The sequence below is a fragment of the Myotis brandtii genome, unplaced genomic scaffold, assembly GCF_000412655.1.
Source record: "Myotis brandtii unplaced genomic scaffold, ASM41265v1 scaffold374, whole genome shotgun sequence".
Taxonomy (NCBI): domain Eukaryota; kingdom Metazoa; phylum Chordata; class Mammalia; order Chiroptera; family Vespertilionidae; genus Myotis; species Myotis brandtii.
Genome location: NW_005364372.1, coordinates 6,948,886 through 6,964,210, shown reverse-complemented (window position 1 = coordinate 6,964,210; position 15,325 = coordinate 6,948,886). Strand labels below are relative to the sequence as shown.

The 15,325-nt window shown below is 35.8% G+C and overlaps 1 protein-coding gene across 4 annotated transcripts in view; it reads right to left on the bottom strand.

The window, feature by feature from the left end:
* Positions 1-15,325, bottom strand: part of DGKB (diacylglycerol kinase, beta 90kDa) — a 543,595-nt gene that overhangs the window by 305,945 nt on the left and 222,325 nt on the right. For all 4 annotated transcript variants that reach the window (XM_014544666.1, XM_014544667.1, XM_014544665.1 and 1 more), the window contains 2 exons: positions 12,994-13,083; positions 11,661-11,821 (listed from right to left, as the gene is read on the bottom strand). In XM_014544666.1, coding sequence (XP_014400152.1) covers positions 11,661-11,821; positions 12,994-13,083 — 251 coding nt within the window. The remainder of the gene's footprint in view (positions 1-11,660; positions 11,822-12,993; positions 13,084-15,325) is intronic.

The window sequence follows — 15,325 nt, the reverse complement described above, 5'->3', positions numbered from 1 at the left end:
TTACCATTTGCAACAGCATGGATGGAACTGGAGAGCATTATGCTAGGCGAAATAAGCCAGTTGGAAAAGATACATATACCATGATCTCACTCATTTATGGACTATTCTGAACAACATAAACTGATAAAGGCCGGGGTGGGGGGAGGGGTAAGAGATTAACCAAAGGACTTGTATGCATGCATATGGGCATAACCCATTGTCACAAACAGTAGGGGGCTGAGGGCATGTGGTGGTGGTGGGGAATGGCCAGGGAGAGGTCAATAGGGGGAAAAGGAGACATATGTAATAGTTTAAACAATAAATAAGTTAAATTAAAAGAAAGTGGTATGGGAGAGAGTAAATAGTAGAGCCAATTTGTATTGGTTCTGGTATTGGATGAAGTAGTGGCAACAAAAATAATTGTTTTAGACTTCTAAATTACCTAGGAGTAAAGATTTCCTTTATTATAATTGATGTTTTATACATTTTCTTCTTTCCCCAAGTATTTTGTAGACTTATTTTAAATATCATGACTCACTGCATTTTATCTTCTTTAGAGCACAGAACTGTTTGTCAATAATCAAAATGCATTGTTTCTTGGGTGATGAAGAAAGTGCAGAAAAATAACTTGTAAAAATATTTAAGTTGGAATATTTTTTAAAAACTAAACATTTATCTGGCTGAGAAAAAAACAATTAAAAATATAGCAATCAGTTTCTTAGTGAAAGAGCAATTTTTGCAATCTTACTAATAAAATATAAATAAAATTTTGTTTTAGCCTTCTGATACACTGTTCTAGTTAAGATTTCAGTTTTGGCACTGAAATAAAATTATAATATGCATTATTGGTTTTTATATGTTGGGTATATTTTGAAATTTTTCAGTTCTATTTGATGCTTAATGAATATATTTTTCATAATTCATTACAAAATATGTTACTCATTTTTCAAGAGTATGTGACTTAGTTAATAAAAGAGAAATATTATATAATTGTAAGAAAATTATTTGAATTAAATTTCTAATAAAATTTTGTAAGTAAAATAAACTGATTTGAGATAATTGTCAAGTATATGAGATTAGTGGTCTTTTTATGATTGACAATTTACTCAAATTATGCAAATCTTTCTTGAGATAATCATTTCAGGAGCAAATGTCCTATGAAAGAGTATCCTCCAACAAAAAATATGAAGTTGACTTTCCAACATTTTATACCCGTATAGCATTTATGTCACTATAAATTTCTTCTTGTCATAAAATAAGAAAAAAATATGTTTTACAACAATGTCTTCCTATGATGAAAATTATAGTTTTCATTTGATTAACTGCTTTAGTTTCTCAAATATATAATCACAGATCCTCATTTAGAATCACATAAAAAGTATTGTTGTCAATGTAACAACAGAATTGCCTTTAGACCAACAGAATTTGGCCAAAATAAACTTAAGTAAAAAACGGTGATAATTTAAAATTATATTTATAATAAATAGTTAGATGCGGTAATTCAACCAAAGAAAATGAGATTTTGATCATGTTGAGAGTCCAATTTTGTTGACTTCAAGGTCAAGGGGATGGGGGGGGGACCCCTCTATATTCTTAATCAATCTGGGATCCAAAAGGGACATTTGTAGAACTTTCAACAATAAAGATAATTTTTTAAAAAAGATATCTCCTTTGCATTTTCAGTAAAGGTATAGAAGAATATGTAAAAAAAGGCTGATGACCAAAGGAATTCTTATTGGTAACTATTCCACTAACTTGAAATTTATGGTTATGAGAATTAAGTAGTCATATTTTTCCTACACTGGCGGAATAAGAGGCTCTTAGTGACTGACTAAGGCTGAAGGCTATTAAATCATAACCATGCAAATATCTATTTGATAGGACATTTGGGCGGTAATATATATGGTGCACTAAAAGTCCACTTGTCTTTGTCAGATTTCTTCCAGACTTGGAGAGTAATGCTACAGTGAGCAAAGACTTATGTCCAATTTCAGAAGTACTCATGTGGATAAGGTTTTCATTTTCATATTGGCTTTCTCTTTTTACACAGCGTGTGATGCTAATTTGTTTCTGGATATGTTCTACAAAAACTGGAGGACCTTTCCAGAAGCCTTTGAAATTCTTATTGCCTTACTTGTTTCTGCTCACAGTGCTGACTTCTGTGTTGAAGAGTGTCCAAATTGGAACTTACTGGGATGATTAACAGCTGCTACAAAATCAATACTCTATAGAGAGAAAACAGAATTGGGCTAAGATGGTCTTACATGAGCACTATTCTGTGGCTGAATATCTTTCGATGTCAGCAAGCCAAATATAATTTATGTTGGTGGGAGCATTTCCATGAATATAATCCATGGGATTTTCAGATTGGGCCTCAAAGATCTAGGGGGTGGAGAAGATAATTCATAGGTGTTAATTATGCATAGTTATGCATATTCTCAGTTGTAAGGATAACTGTTCCACTTAGTGAGAAATGGGTTTGCTTAAATCTTTCATTATTTTAATGTTTTTTATGCTTGAAACACTAAGTCATACTATTATTGTTACTGCAATCTGCCTCAAAAAGAGTTTTAAAATTTTTTCTCCACAAATTAAATTGAAAGGTAATATAGATGTTTGTGTATTTGGTTTTTATACTCTAATGCCCAATTATAGAACACTAAGGTAGTTGCTGACATATGACCTAAAAATCCATTATATCTATTTTTATAGGGCTACATACTCTTTACAATAACATGCTTTACAATAACGTGTTATAACAACTTTACAATAACGAGATAAATATGCTAACAGTTTAAAAGGAAATAAATTAATTCCCTGAATCATTACTTATCTGTACCTCTTCCAACTACATTCAAGAGAAGATGCATGTGGTAATGTTTTACCTTCTATATATTGGAATTCACATTTCTTTTTGGCACAGTGTTCATCTTTGTATCTACTATAATGCTTATCCCAGGAATTAGAGGAGGCACTCGATAAGTATTTGTGGAATCAACTAATAAGCAACTCCTTTGTAGCTAAAATACTAATCAGCATGAGGGCACCAAATGACCATAGTAACTCAGTATTTTAGAATTTTTTACTAATATAACTACAGCATAAACCATAAGGAAAAGTTAAGAGATCTTAGTCAACAACACCATTTATAAATCCCAGGAAATGGCCCACAGAAGGAATATTTTGCTGAACCTGCTCAACTGAATCCTCCACTAGGAATATCTCTGGGTAGCAACAGTCCTCCCTCCCTGAAACTACATGCGATACACTTATGATAGTAATATGGCACATGTTGCTTCAATGAATATATCACAGGAAAGGAAAAAAATAATGTTTATAGGAACTTAAATAATTTTTCCTTGTGTGTGAGCAGCTGCCATTAATTTGAACTACACCCTTTCACATTGAGTATGTAAACACTCATCCTTTCTGTGCTGTTAGAAAAAGTGAATGCTTTTGAACAGGGAGTTATCATGGAGTGCAGAGTCTAGTATAGTCCCCAGATGTATGTGCTTCCTATCAGCATTTTATCCAGATATTGACTCTCCAGCTCCAAGCCACAAGGACAAAAACAGGACCAGGTAGGATCACTATTGTAATGGATTAGGGAAGTCACTGCTATCAACAAATCCAGAAATCTGGAAAATAATACTGAGGGCCTTGAGGCCTTTAGAATACAGAAAGTCTAATCCCCAAAGGGGAGATAGCTGAAGAGAATGTGGAGTTTTAAGAAGCAAATGGAAAAAACAACATGTGAAATAGAGGATATACCGTGATCTTTAATAGGCAGCTCAGCACAGCTGAATTCATTATGCAAAATGTATCAAATAACGTAGGAAAAAAAAGATTTCTCATCCAGCAGTGAAATAAAGACTCTATGCAACATGCATAGTCATTTCACAGTACAGTAGTCCCCCCCCCTTATCCATGAGGGACATGTTCCAAGACCCCCAGTGGATGCTTGAAACCATGTATAATACCAAACTCTACACCCACACACTGTGTTTTTTTCTATACATATATACATTTATGACTTCGTCACTACCCTTTTACTTTGGGGCCATTATTAAGTAAAATAAGGGTTACTTGGGCTCCAGCAGTGCAGTGGCAGTTGGTCTGATAACCCAGGCAGCCACTGAGTGACCACCTGGTAGGATGTCTATCTGCCATTAATTTGAACTACACCTTTTCATATTGAGTATGTAAACACTCATCCTTTCTGTGCTGTTAGAAAAAGTGAATGCTTTTGAACAGGGAGTTATCATGGAGTATGGAGTCTAGTATAGTCCCCAGATGTATGTGCTTCCTATCAGCATTTTATCCAGATATTGACTCTCCAGCTCCAAGCCACAGGACAAAAACAGGACCAGGTAGGATCAGTATTGTAATGGATTAGGGAAGTCACTGCTATCAACGAATCCAGAAATCTGGAAAATAATACTGAGGGCCTTGAGGCCTTTAGAATACAGAAAGTCTAATCCCCACAGGGGAGAGAGCTGAAGAGAATGTGGAGTTTTAAGAAGCAAATGGAAAAAACAACATGTGAAATAGAGGATATACCGTGATCTTTAATAGGCAGCTCAGCACAGCTGAATTCATTATGCAAAATGTATCAAATAACGTAGGAAAAAAAAGATTTCTCATCCAGCAGTGAAATAAAGACTCTATGCAACATGCATAGTCATTTCACAGTACAGTAGTCCCCCCGCTTATCCATGAGGGACATGTTCCAAGACCCCCAGTGGATGCTTGAAACCATGAATAATACCAAACTCTACACCCACACACTGTGTTTTTTTCTATACATATATACATTTATGACTTCGTCACTACCCTTTTACTTTGGGGCCATTATTAAGTAAAATAAGGGTTACTTGGGCTCCAGCAATGCAGTGGCAGTCGGTCTGATAACCCAGGCAGCCACTAATATTTGGCACTGCAGGTTGATTTAAGTTTTATTTTAGTTGATGCCATGTTTACCTTATATGTGATCATATCGCATTCAAATAGTAATCATATATCTTTTCAATATTTATATGGCTTATTAAACTTTTTTTTAATTACCTCACTTTGTAAAAGTATTAACTGAAGTTGGTGACATAAAAATCCCAGTATTCTTCCTCATTTTATGTGGAATGTCTCTCATATGCCAGTATTATTCTGATATTAACTACTGATTTGTTTTTTAAATGGTGTACATATGTTTATTACATTTTAATCATAAAAACAGAAAACCTGGTTTTCATTTAAATTAAACAATTATGCTAACATTGCCCCATTTTGATGTTCGTGAAATAAACTCTACTTGGTCAATAGGTTTTAGTACTTACATATATTATTTTAACTTATTTGCTAATTTTGTTGTTTGCAGCAGTTCATTTATATTCATGTGCGTATTTTCTTTTTTGGGTTATGTTTATGAGGCATTCATATTGAGGTTTACTGGCGATGTAAAGTGAATGGGATTTTGTATTTTAATTTATATTCTGGAATATTTTTTTGTAAATATAAGAATTACTTGTGCTGAGAAAGATAATTTGAAATGGCAACAGTTTTAGTAGTTCTTTTACTACAGTTTTACTTTTTCTCTTTTGTTATATGCTTAGAACAGTGGTTCTAAAACTATGAACCCAGAAAAGCAATATTGGTATCACCTGGGAGCTCTTTAGAGCATTAAATAGCTGGATCCCGTCTCAGACGACGGAAATAGAAAACCTGGGGATGAGAATCATGAATCTGCATCGTAACAAGCCCTCGGGTGATTGTGATATAGGCTTACGTTTGAGAACTGCTAGCTTAGATCGGCTACTCCTTTCTCTTAAACAAATTTTAGCTATATATTCAAAAAAAAATATTCCATTTCATCTACATGATAAAGCTTATTGGCATAAAGATGCAAGTGATATACATATTTAGTCATTTAAATATTTTCCATAGCTGTGGTTATATCTTCAAACTTATTGCCTGTGTATTTATTTCCATCAAAAATATTCTTGGAAAGTGATGTCAGCAAGATAATGAAATAGGAGTTTTCAGCCATAATCCCCATCCGGACAACATGAATTCTGACAGCCCCTCACCCACGAGAGTACCTTTGTGGTAGTCGGAGTCCAGTAGAGAAGTCCCAACATATGGCTGGAGCAACAAAAAATATCCGAGCATAGATGCATTGAAGAGAGTAAGAGAGCACTTTCACTTTGCATGGGGCACCCCTTCCCCAAGGTGGCACAGCTCAGTGCCCAGAGAGACCCCCTCAGCCAGAGATTTCTGCAACCTGAGAGGGTGAGAGTATCCTGAGGGAGCGATCACGTTCCCAAACCTTGCAGGACTGGCCTAAGAGGCGGCTATTTCTAGCTTTGGCCAGAATGCTGCAGGTGGGGCTCATTCAGCTCAATGGTTAGGAGAGACTGGGAGCTGGTTAGAGAGGCCAGGACTCTCAGCCCTAAAGGCCTGGAACTCCCTGAAGGGAAGTGCATTGTCCAGATCCCTCCACAGACCCATCAGGAGGCCCATCCACAGCTGCTTGGCATGCCTCAACTAGGACCCTGCCTCAACTAGGACCCTGCCTCAGCTGGCCCAAGAGGACCCCAATGATTTGAGCGCCTCACCCCACTCCCACAGCAGGGCAGGCTCCCAGTGTCTGCCCCATGCGTGTCCTCCTGAGTGGGAGAGCATGTGCAGCCAGCTGGCTCAACTTGAGGGGATTGTAGGGAGGCCCCAAAATTTAAGCGTTCCAGGCACCACCTTAGGCAAAACACACGGGAGACAATCAGCATCCAGTCAGGTTTTGCAGGATCTAGAGAAGGAATACAGATGATTCCTTTTATTTCATTGTTTTTTGGATTTACTGATTGGGGTAGAGCAGTGGTTCTCAACCTTGGCTGCACATTAGAATCACCTGGGAATCTTTTTAAAATCCTGATTTCTGGGCCTCATCCTCCGGAAATTCTGTTTCTTTGTTATGGGGTGGGGCCACAACATTAGTAACAAAGAAACAGAATTTCCGGAGGATGAGGCCCAGAAATCAGGATTTTAAAAAGATTCCCAGGTGATTCTAATGTGCAGCCAAGGTTGAGAACCACTGGGGTAGAGGAATACAAGTTGCGGAGTAGAAGGTGGCCTTGCTGAGTAGAGTCGAAGCTTGAAATCTCTGTAAGGTTTATTGCAATGACTGTGACCTTGAGTGCTGAGCCTGTGTCCTACTGAGGCACAGGCAACAATTTCAGAGAAATATGCTCTTCACATGTTACTCAATGAAGGAGGCTCCAAGATAAATGAAATAGGACCCAAAATCTACCTTATTTCATTAGTTTTGTTCTACCTCAAAGCCATAAATATATTCTACTACATATTATTTTATTAGGTCCTAAACTTTGCATTTCAAATTTAGTACTTAAATATATCTAGTAATTGCCTATGTAATGTAGAGAGAGTTCTAACACCATTTTCTCCTCCTAAGAAGCTAGTTTTTAAACACTATCAGTTAGCAATTTGTCATTTCTCTAATGAGTTTTCTGCCACTCCTATACTGAGTTTCAATATGTGTGTCTCTCTACTTTCCACTGACTCTTTCATTTATCCTTTCATAGTACCTTCTATAATAATAAAAGGGTAATATGCTACTTAGACTGGACATCTTCCGGATGTCATTCCGGACGTCTTTCCTGACTAAACCAGGGCCCAAGGGATGCCAGCCCTCAGCCCAAGGGAAGCCAACCTGGGTCCCGGGTGCCTGCGGGTGGCCGGAGGAGGGAAGCAGCCTGAGTCCTGGGTGCTGGAGGGAAGCCGGTGCTGGGTAGCTGGGGGAAGGAAGGCCTACTCTTGCAAGAATTTTTGTGCATTGAGCCTCTAGTTCTATTATAATAATTCAATCTGCTGGTAGCATGTCTAATTTGGTAAAACAATTCTTATTTTTCTTTATTAAAATCAATGTACCTATTTTGTCATATATTTTTTGGAATAAGTTTTTCATAAAATTAATATCTAATCTTGATTAATTATAGATTACATGTATACATTAATTTGCATATTAAGCTAGCCCACCTTAAAATAAAGAGGCTCAATGTATTCTGATATTTTATGTCTTTCTAGAAATTTTTAACATTTTCTATATGTAAGTCTTGTATATTCTTTATTAATTACTATATACTTTTAACTTTTGTTGTTTTTTCAATTCATTGCTGATATAATGGAATAGCATTGAATATTTAAGCTGATATTACATTTCTCAACTTTGGTACACTCCCATATTTAGTCCTCATATACTTTCAGTTGAGATATTACTTTTTTATGTTTATGGGTTTGTTTTCTTATTTTTGTATTTCACTCTTTATTGTTTAATTGCAATTCTCTGTGCAATATTTTTATAAAATTAATTTTGCAAAACATCTGATTAACTCTTTTCAATAATCCAGTTTTGAGTTTTACTAAGATTCTCATTTTTTTGTTGTTGTTATTGTTATTCTCTGCTACATTTCCTGTTTTATTTTTATTATAGCTTTGCTTTACACTTCTTTGGGTTTTTCGCTGTTTCTCCTTCAGTTTTTCATTTAATTTTTCTCTTTATTGATGTCAGGGGATCTTAACCTCAGCACTTTTGACAATTTGAGCTGTAATATTCTCTCTTGTGTATTTTTGGGACTTTTCTTAGGAACCCGGATTATATAGCAGCTCCCCTAGTTTCTATCCATTAATTGTCAGAAGCAATCCCCTCTCAGTCATGACAATCAAATGTGTGTCCAAATATTGCCAAATGTCTCTTGTAGTGGTGGAGAAATTATCCTATTTTGAGCACCACAACAGAAATTCCTAAATTAACCAAAGGCATATAACAAATTACTCAGTGAAGCTCACTTCATTTGGAGTGCAAGCAAAAAATATTCCATGGCCCAAAGAGTGATCTAGAACAGTAAAGACTTCGGTATCAAATGAACAAGAAGACCAGTGCCAGAGCTCAACTATGTTTGAAAAACTAATTAGGGCAAGTAACTAACCAGCCAACTAGCCAGAAATTCAGCAGGAGATCTTAGAATGAGACAGCCCTAATGGGCCTTGATAAATTTCCACAAATCCCTGGCTGTCTGAAAGACCATATGCAGGGGTGGCTGCATTAATGTTCATGAAAGACCAAAGAGGGCCCTTGTTGTTTACATTTATTTGGCTAAATGAGAGACGTTGTATATTAACAGAAGAGACAAAAAAAGGGCGAGGAGATATTAAAAGCTGAATCAAATTAATAAGTGCCTGGAGATTTTATGTGCTTCCCAAGAACACACAGAACCAATGGCAAAGGGATAAAAACTCACTGGCCCTACGTTTTTCAATACAAACTCTGGTTAATGATGCTGACACAGGCGTGATTTCTAGGAAGCCAGAATTAAAATAAGAACAATAAATGAGAGACGTTGTATATTAACAGAAGAGACAAAAGAAGGGCGAGGAGATATTAAAAGCTGAATCAATTTAATAAGTGCCTGGAGATTTTATGTGCTTCCCAATGAACACACAGATCCAATGGCAAAGGGAGAAACACTCACGTTTTCAATACAAACTCTGGTTAATCATGCTGACACAGGAGTGATTTCTAGGAAGCCAGAATTAAAATAAGAACAGAAATTAAACAACAATAACAACAACACACAAAACACTGCGGCATCCATATCCGTACACCATAGGAAGAAAGTTGCTACATAATTAGTGCAGGCAGTCACTAAAACTTTGTAAAAAATAAAACAATGTCCTTGATGGGGCCAAAATGTTATCAAATTCTCTAATAGTGTCCATATATTGGGCTTACAAGACAAAGACTTCAAAACAGCTATTATAAACAGGTCATATGAACTAAAGTAAACCGCATTTAAAAAACAAAGGAAAACATCACAAAGGTGACCTCAAATATAAAATATTTCCTGAAGATATAAAAATTATAAAAAGAGAATCAAATGGAAGTTCTGGAGTTAAAAAGTACTGTAGCAAAAACAAAAAAAATTCACTAAAAGGACTCAAAAGAATGGCATTATTCATAATATACAAAGACTGGAAACACTTTACATGTTCATCATCTGGTAAATGTATAAGCCATATGTGAAATACCCATACAGTGGGAGTATACTGCCCAGCAACAAATAGGAAAACAGTATTCATGCAGTTCATACTGGCAAACCTCAAAAACCTGACATGAAAGATGCCAGATGCAAAAGGCTATATTGTATAATTTCTTCTATATAACATATCCATGTAAGGCAAATCTTAGAGGCAGAAGGAATATTTATTGCTTGGAGCTGGGGAAAGGAACCAGAATTGACTGCAAATAAGCATAGAAATTCTTGTTTTAATAATAAAAATGCTCTAAAAACTGATAGACTTATTAACATAATTAAAAGGTTTACTTAAAGTGAGTAAACCTTATTACTTTCAATAAGTTAAAAATTTTTATATTGGTATCAAATATAAAGCTGTTAAAATATTTTTATGTTAATATCAAATATAAGTAGGAGGACTTTTATGGATCAAGATGCATTACATTTTTCTCACAAGTATGAAGAATCATTTATAATATTAGTAATGCTTGCATATTTAGCCTTTATTAATCATCATTTGAGGCTTTTAAATACATAATCATTATTTATAACTGAGATGGAAAAAAACATTATGATACAGATAAATGAATGATACACAGAATATAAATATTTGCTAAAGCCCTGGGTGGTGTTGCTCAGTGGTTAAGTATCAACCTATGAACCAGGAGGTCTCGGTTCAATTCCTGGTCAGTTCACATACCCAGGTTGCTGGCTGGATCCCCAGTAGGGGATTCTCTCTCATCTTTGATGTTTCTATCTCTCCCTCTCCCTTCTTCTCAGAAATCTATAAAAATATTAAATATATATTTCATATATATTTGCTAAAGAACTCTTACCCAAATGGCTTTACTCTTAATTCCATAGACTCAACCAATGCTTTGTATAGTCTACTAGTCGAGTGTGTATGTGTGTGCCCATGCTCATGCACATGCCTATGTCATAAGATAATATTGCATAACATATTAAATGAAATGGAATGCTGTAGACAATATACATTTTAGAATTCATAATTATTTGAAATCACTGTTACATTCCTTAAGAATTAAAATTGTAATAACTCAAATGCCAAATGATATTTTACTTTCAGTCTAAGGTTTTCAAGTAATTAAATAAAAAGTTAATCTCTTAACTTATTAAACACTTGACAATAGTAGAAACATTTATTTTAGATTTCAGACCTAACCATAAATGAAACATAATGTCTTTAGTAGGTTATGGTATTATAATGCAGACCTGAAAATAAGATGCAACTTGATGAATTGTTTTCATATTTTCACTAAATATATTCTAAAACAGAACTAAAACTTATATCTAAACCCTTATCATAAACCACTCTAACCTACACTTTACTAACACAAATGGCCAAACCAATTACAAAATAATAGTTTCTTTCCTTTAGCACATGAAACATTTATCTATTGCTATACTCTAACTTTAAATAAATTCATAATCTTTATTATTGCCCATTAGAAGAGGTGTTTTGCTGACACTAAGATGAAATAAATTCTTTATAATCAGTAAAACCTTCATAATGTAAGCTTTACATACAGTGATTATCCAGGATTGGTAAAAAAAAAAAATAGCATTTAGTGGAAAACTTACCACGCCAATGGAAAAGTAGTTATTGATGATACTGTAAGGCACTGGGTCTCCTTTTTCATCCTTGTCATTAGGTATGACCTCAAACATCCACCTGTCTAACATGATTTCTGTGCTGTTCTCAATGTCTTTTAGGATTTTCATCAGATTTTCACCTTCATAACCTATTTGAAAACATTATATTGAGGAAAAAAATTCAAAAGCTGTATTTATGCGTTTGAGTGTGTATCGTTCATAAGCTAAATACAATTCTTCTCAAATTTTGCTGTAAATCAGAGTTACTTCGGGAGTTTGTTTAAAAAGAAAATCATCTGCCTAGGTCCCACCCCCAGAGATTTCTATTCAGCATATTTGGGGTGAGGAAAGGTCACTATATTTTTAACAAGATCCCCATGGGTTTCTGATTCCTGCTGTCTTAGTAGACACTTTTCAAACATCTCTGAGTTTAAGATGCTAAACTTAGTATTCAATTCTTGCTGCTTTAGCAAAATCTGGTTTACTTTGGTATCATCAGTTAATTATAGCCTATTAATGACACTTGAAAACATTTTAAGACTTCACCTTGAAATATTCTCCCCTTATTCACACTGTTCCACACATATTATTTGACTTAGAGTTCCGGAAATACGTCAAGTGGCTTCCTACCTCTCTGGTCCTTTGAACTTGATGTTCCTTTGCCTAAAAGGTCCATTCCCAGGTCTATATGGTTCTGTCATTATCCCTCCATGACAATTCTCCCTATGGCATCTTGTCATTGCAGGGATGAGTCCTTTCATTATGTTGGTTATCTGTTTACATATGACATGATGTGCCACTAGAATTTAAGACCCTTCTGAATACAGCCTTTATTTTCTATTCTTGACCCTGTATCCCAGTACAGAACCCACTGTCTGCTGTAAAGTGGGTTTCAAAATATATGTTCCTTCCTGGACTAGTCATTCATTAGCCTTTAGATGTTTTTCTTAGTTTGTCCTTTTAGCACACAACTCAGAAATTAAAAATCTGTATATTACTTTAGAGTTAATTCATGCCTATCTTGTTTCTTACATTAGAAACCCCTACACCACAGAGGTCAGGAAGTCTGCATGCCCACTGACGTCTATAAATAGTATCACATTAAAGCCCAACACTTACAGTCTAACTCTTGGTCCACTATTTGTTTTTCTACTCCAGACTATTGTTCAAAATCACATACTACATATCTGACAGCAATTATATTTGGTAAAATCACATGGCAGTTGTCATGCAATCAAGAAATGCTGGCTATGGAAGGGGGCGTGTTCTGTACTATATTTCTATTTTACTAAGATTTTCATTGTTGTTAAGGCTGTTTTACCTCCTCCCCATCGCAGGCATCTTGCTAGATCATTACCGGTCCCGAGGGGCAGAATGGCAACTGGAGGATGCTTGGCTACATTAGCTTTTTCTGTGGAATGGAAAAAGTAAAACAAATTAAAATGTTGATCATAGATAGAACAACAGTAAAAAAGATAGGTTGGCATGAAATGAAAGCATTTCACTAGGTACTTATAAGCAGAGAAAGTTATATCTTATAGACTTATACAGTTATAAATTATGATTAATCTCTATGAATTTGTAGCAATTTATAAAACACACAAAAATAACATTACCCACAAAGTGACAGGAATTTTCAAGTCCAATGCATGAGGAAAACTTTGTAAATATCCTAATCCAGTTAAAAATTGTGGTTTAAGTTGAGTTTAACTCCATTGAAATAAGTTAGATGAAAACAAATGCCATATGATTTCACTTAAATATGGAATATAAGGAACAAAATAAATAAACAAATTAAACAGAAACAGATTCATAGAGAACAAACTGCTGGTTGCCAAATAGGAGGAGGTTGGGGGACTAGGTGGAAAAGGTTAAGTGATTAAAAAGTACAAATTGGTAGTTATAAATAAACTCGGGAATCAGATTCATAGATACAGAGAACAAACTGATAGTTGCCAAATAGGAGGAGGTTGGGGCACTAGGTGGAAAAGGTTAAGTGATTAAAAAGTACAGATTGGTAGTTATAAATAAACTCGGGAAGTAAAATACAGCTTAGGAAACATAGTCAATAATATTGTAATATATATGTATTGCGCCAGGAGGGTACTAGACTTACTAGGGTGATCACTTCATAAATTATATGAATGTGTAACCACTATGCTGTACACCTAAAACAAATGTGAAATAGTATTGAAAGTTAACTATAATTGAAAAATGTAATAAAGTATTTCAATTTAAAAAAAAATTCTCAGGTATGCATATATAGTGTAGGAATATACATACGGGGTGCCACCAGAGTAGAGGGATAGGGTCCTATATAAAGTCCTTTTGCAACATCAATTCAAGGTACATTTTACTTTAAGGAATAAAATATTTTGAAAACAGTTGAATTATAAAAGCTAGTAAAGTGCCAGCAATGCCCATGTGGTGCCCACCCATGGGGCTGCTTTGTGGCAGAGTAAACAACATAGGAGCTTCATAAACCTTGAGATCTCTGCCAGTGAAAGTCCATATGTATTGTCTGAATCATCATATGCTTTGAATGAATCTCACAATCACATATTACTTTACTTTTTCTCTCTTCTCAGCCACTCAAAGTCAGCACACAATGTGTAAGAATAGGGAGGAAATAGATTATTTAGGGATGCACCACAGTTTATCGCTAAAGCTTAGATTTTGAGGGTTAAAACAAACCAATAATATACTACTCTTTTCACTCTACAATTCTTACAAGTTCTCAAAAACTATTCGAGCACCTCTTTAATTTTTACAATTACTGAATCCTGGCTTTCTCCATAAATATGATGTGTTAATACTAGTTACTTCTTTTTAAAAACTGTTACTAGATTAAAGTTGTTAGATGCTTACCAAATGTGTACTGACAACTTGTATTCATTTTTAATTTAAGTATTTCCACATGTATAAAAAGGTAGAATAGTCTCACCTGCACTGATTTATAAAAGTTTGCTTCGATTCATACATATAGTTACATTCATTTGAATCAATTCTTTCCTTTTTGTGAAAGGACCTATCTACACTAATAAAAGAAAAGATGCTAATTGACTATACTTCGTTATGCCCTAAGCCACACCCACCAGCCAATCAGAGTGACTATATGCAAATTAATTTAACCACGATGACGGCTGGCAGCCATGGAGCTGCAGCAAGCAGGAGGCTTGGTTGCCCCAGTGATGGAGGAAGCCAAGGTTCCCCGCCTGCTGCGGCCTGCTTGAAGCTACACTGAAAGCAACAAAGTTTCAATTATAGAAGGTAAATAAACCCCAGATCCCTGCTTTCAGCTGGCCATGGCCATGGAGCTGGAGTGAGCAGGAGCCGGCTCTGAGCTCCACAAAGTTTCAATTATAGAAGGTAAATAAATCTCAGAATAAAAAAAGAAAAAGAAAACATGGAGAGGCTGGGAGCTTCCATCGCCGTGGGGCTTGGCCAGCCTGAAAACGGCCCTCAGCCCCTCACCCAGACTGGCCAAGCACCCCAGCAGGACCCCCCACCCTGAAGGAGCTGTGGCCAGCCTGTAAACGGCCCTCAGCCCCTCATCCAGGATGGCCAGGCACCCCAGTGGGGACCCCCATACTGAAGGGGCTGTGGCCAGCCTGCAAACAGCCATCAGCCCCTCACCCAGGCTGGCCAGGCAC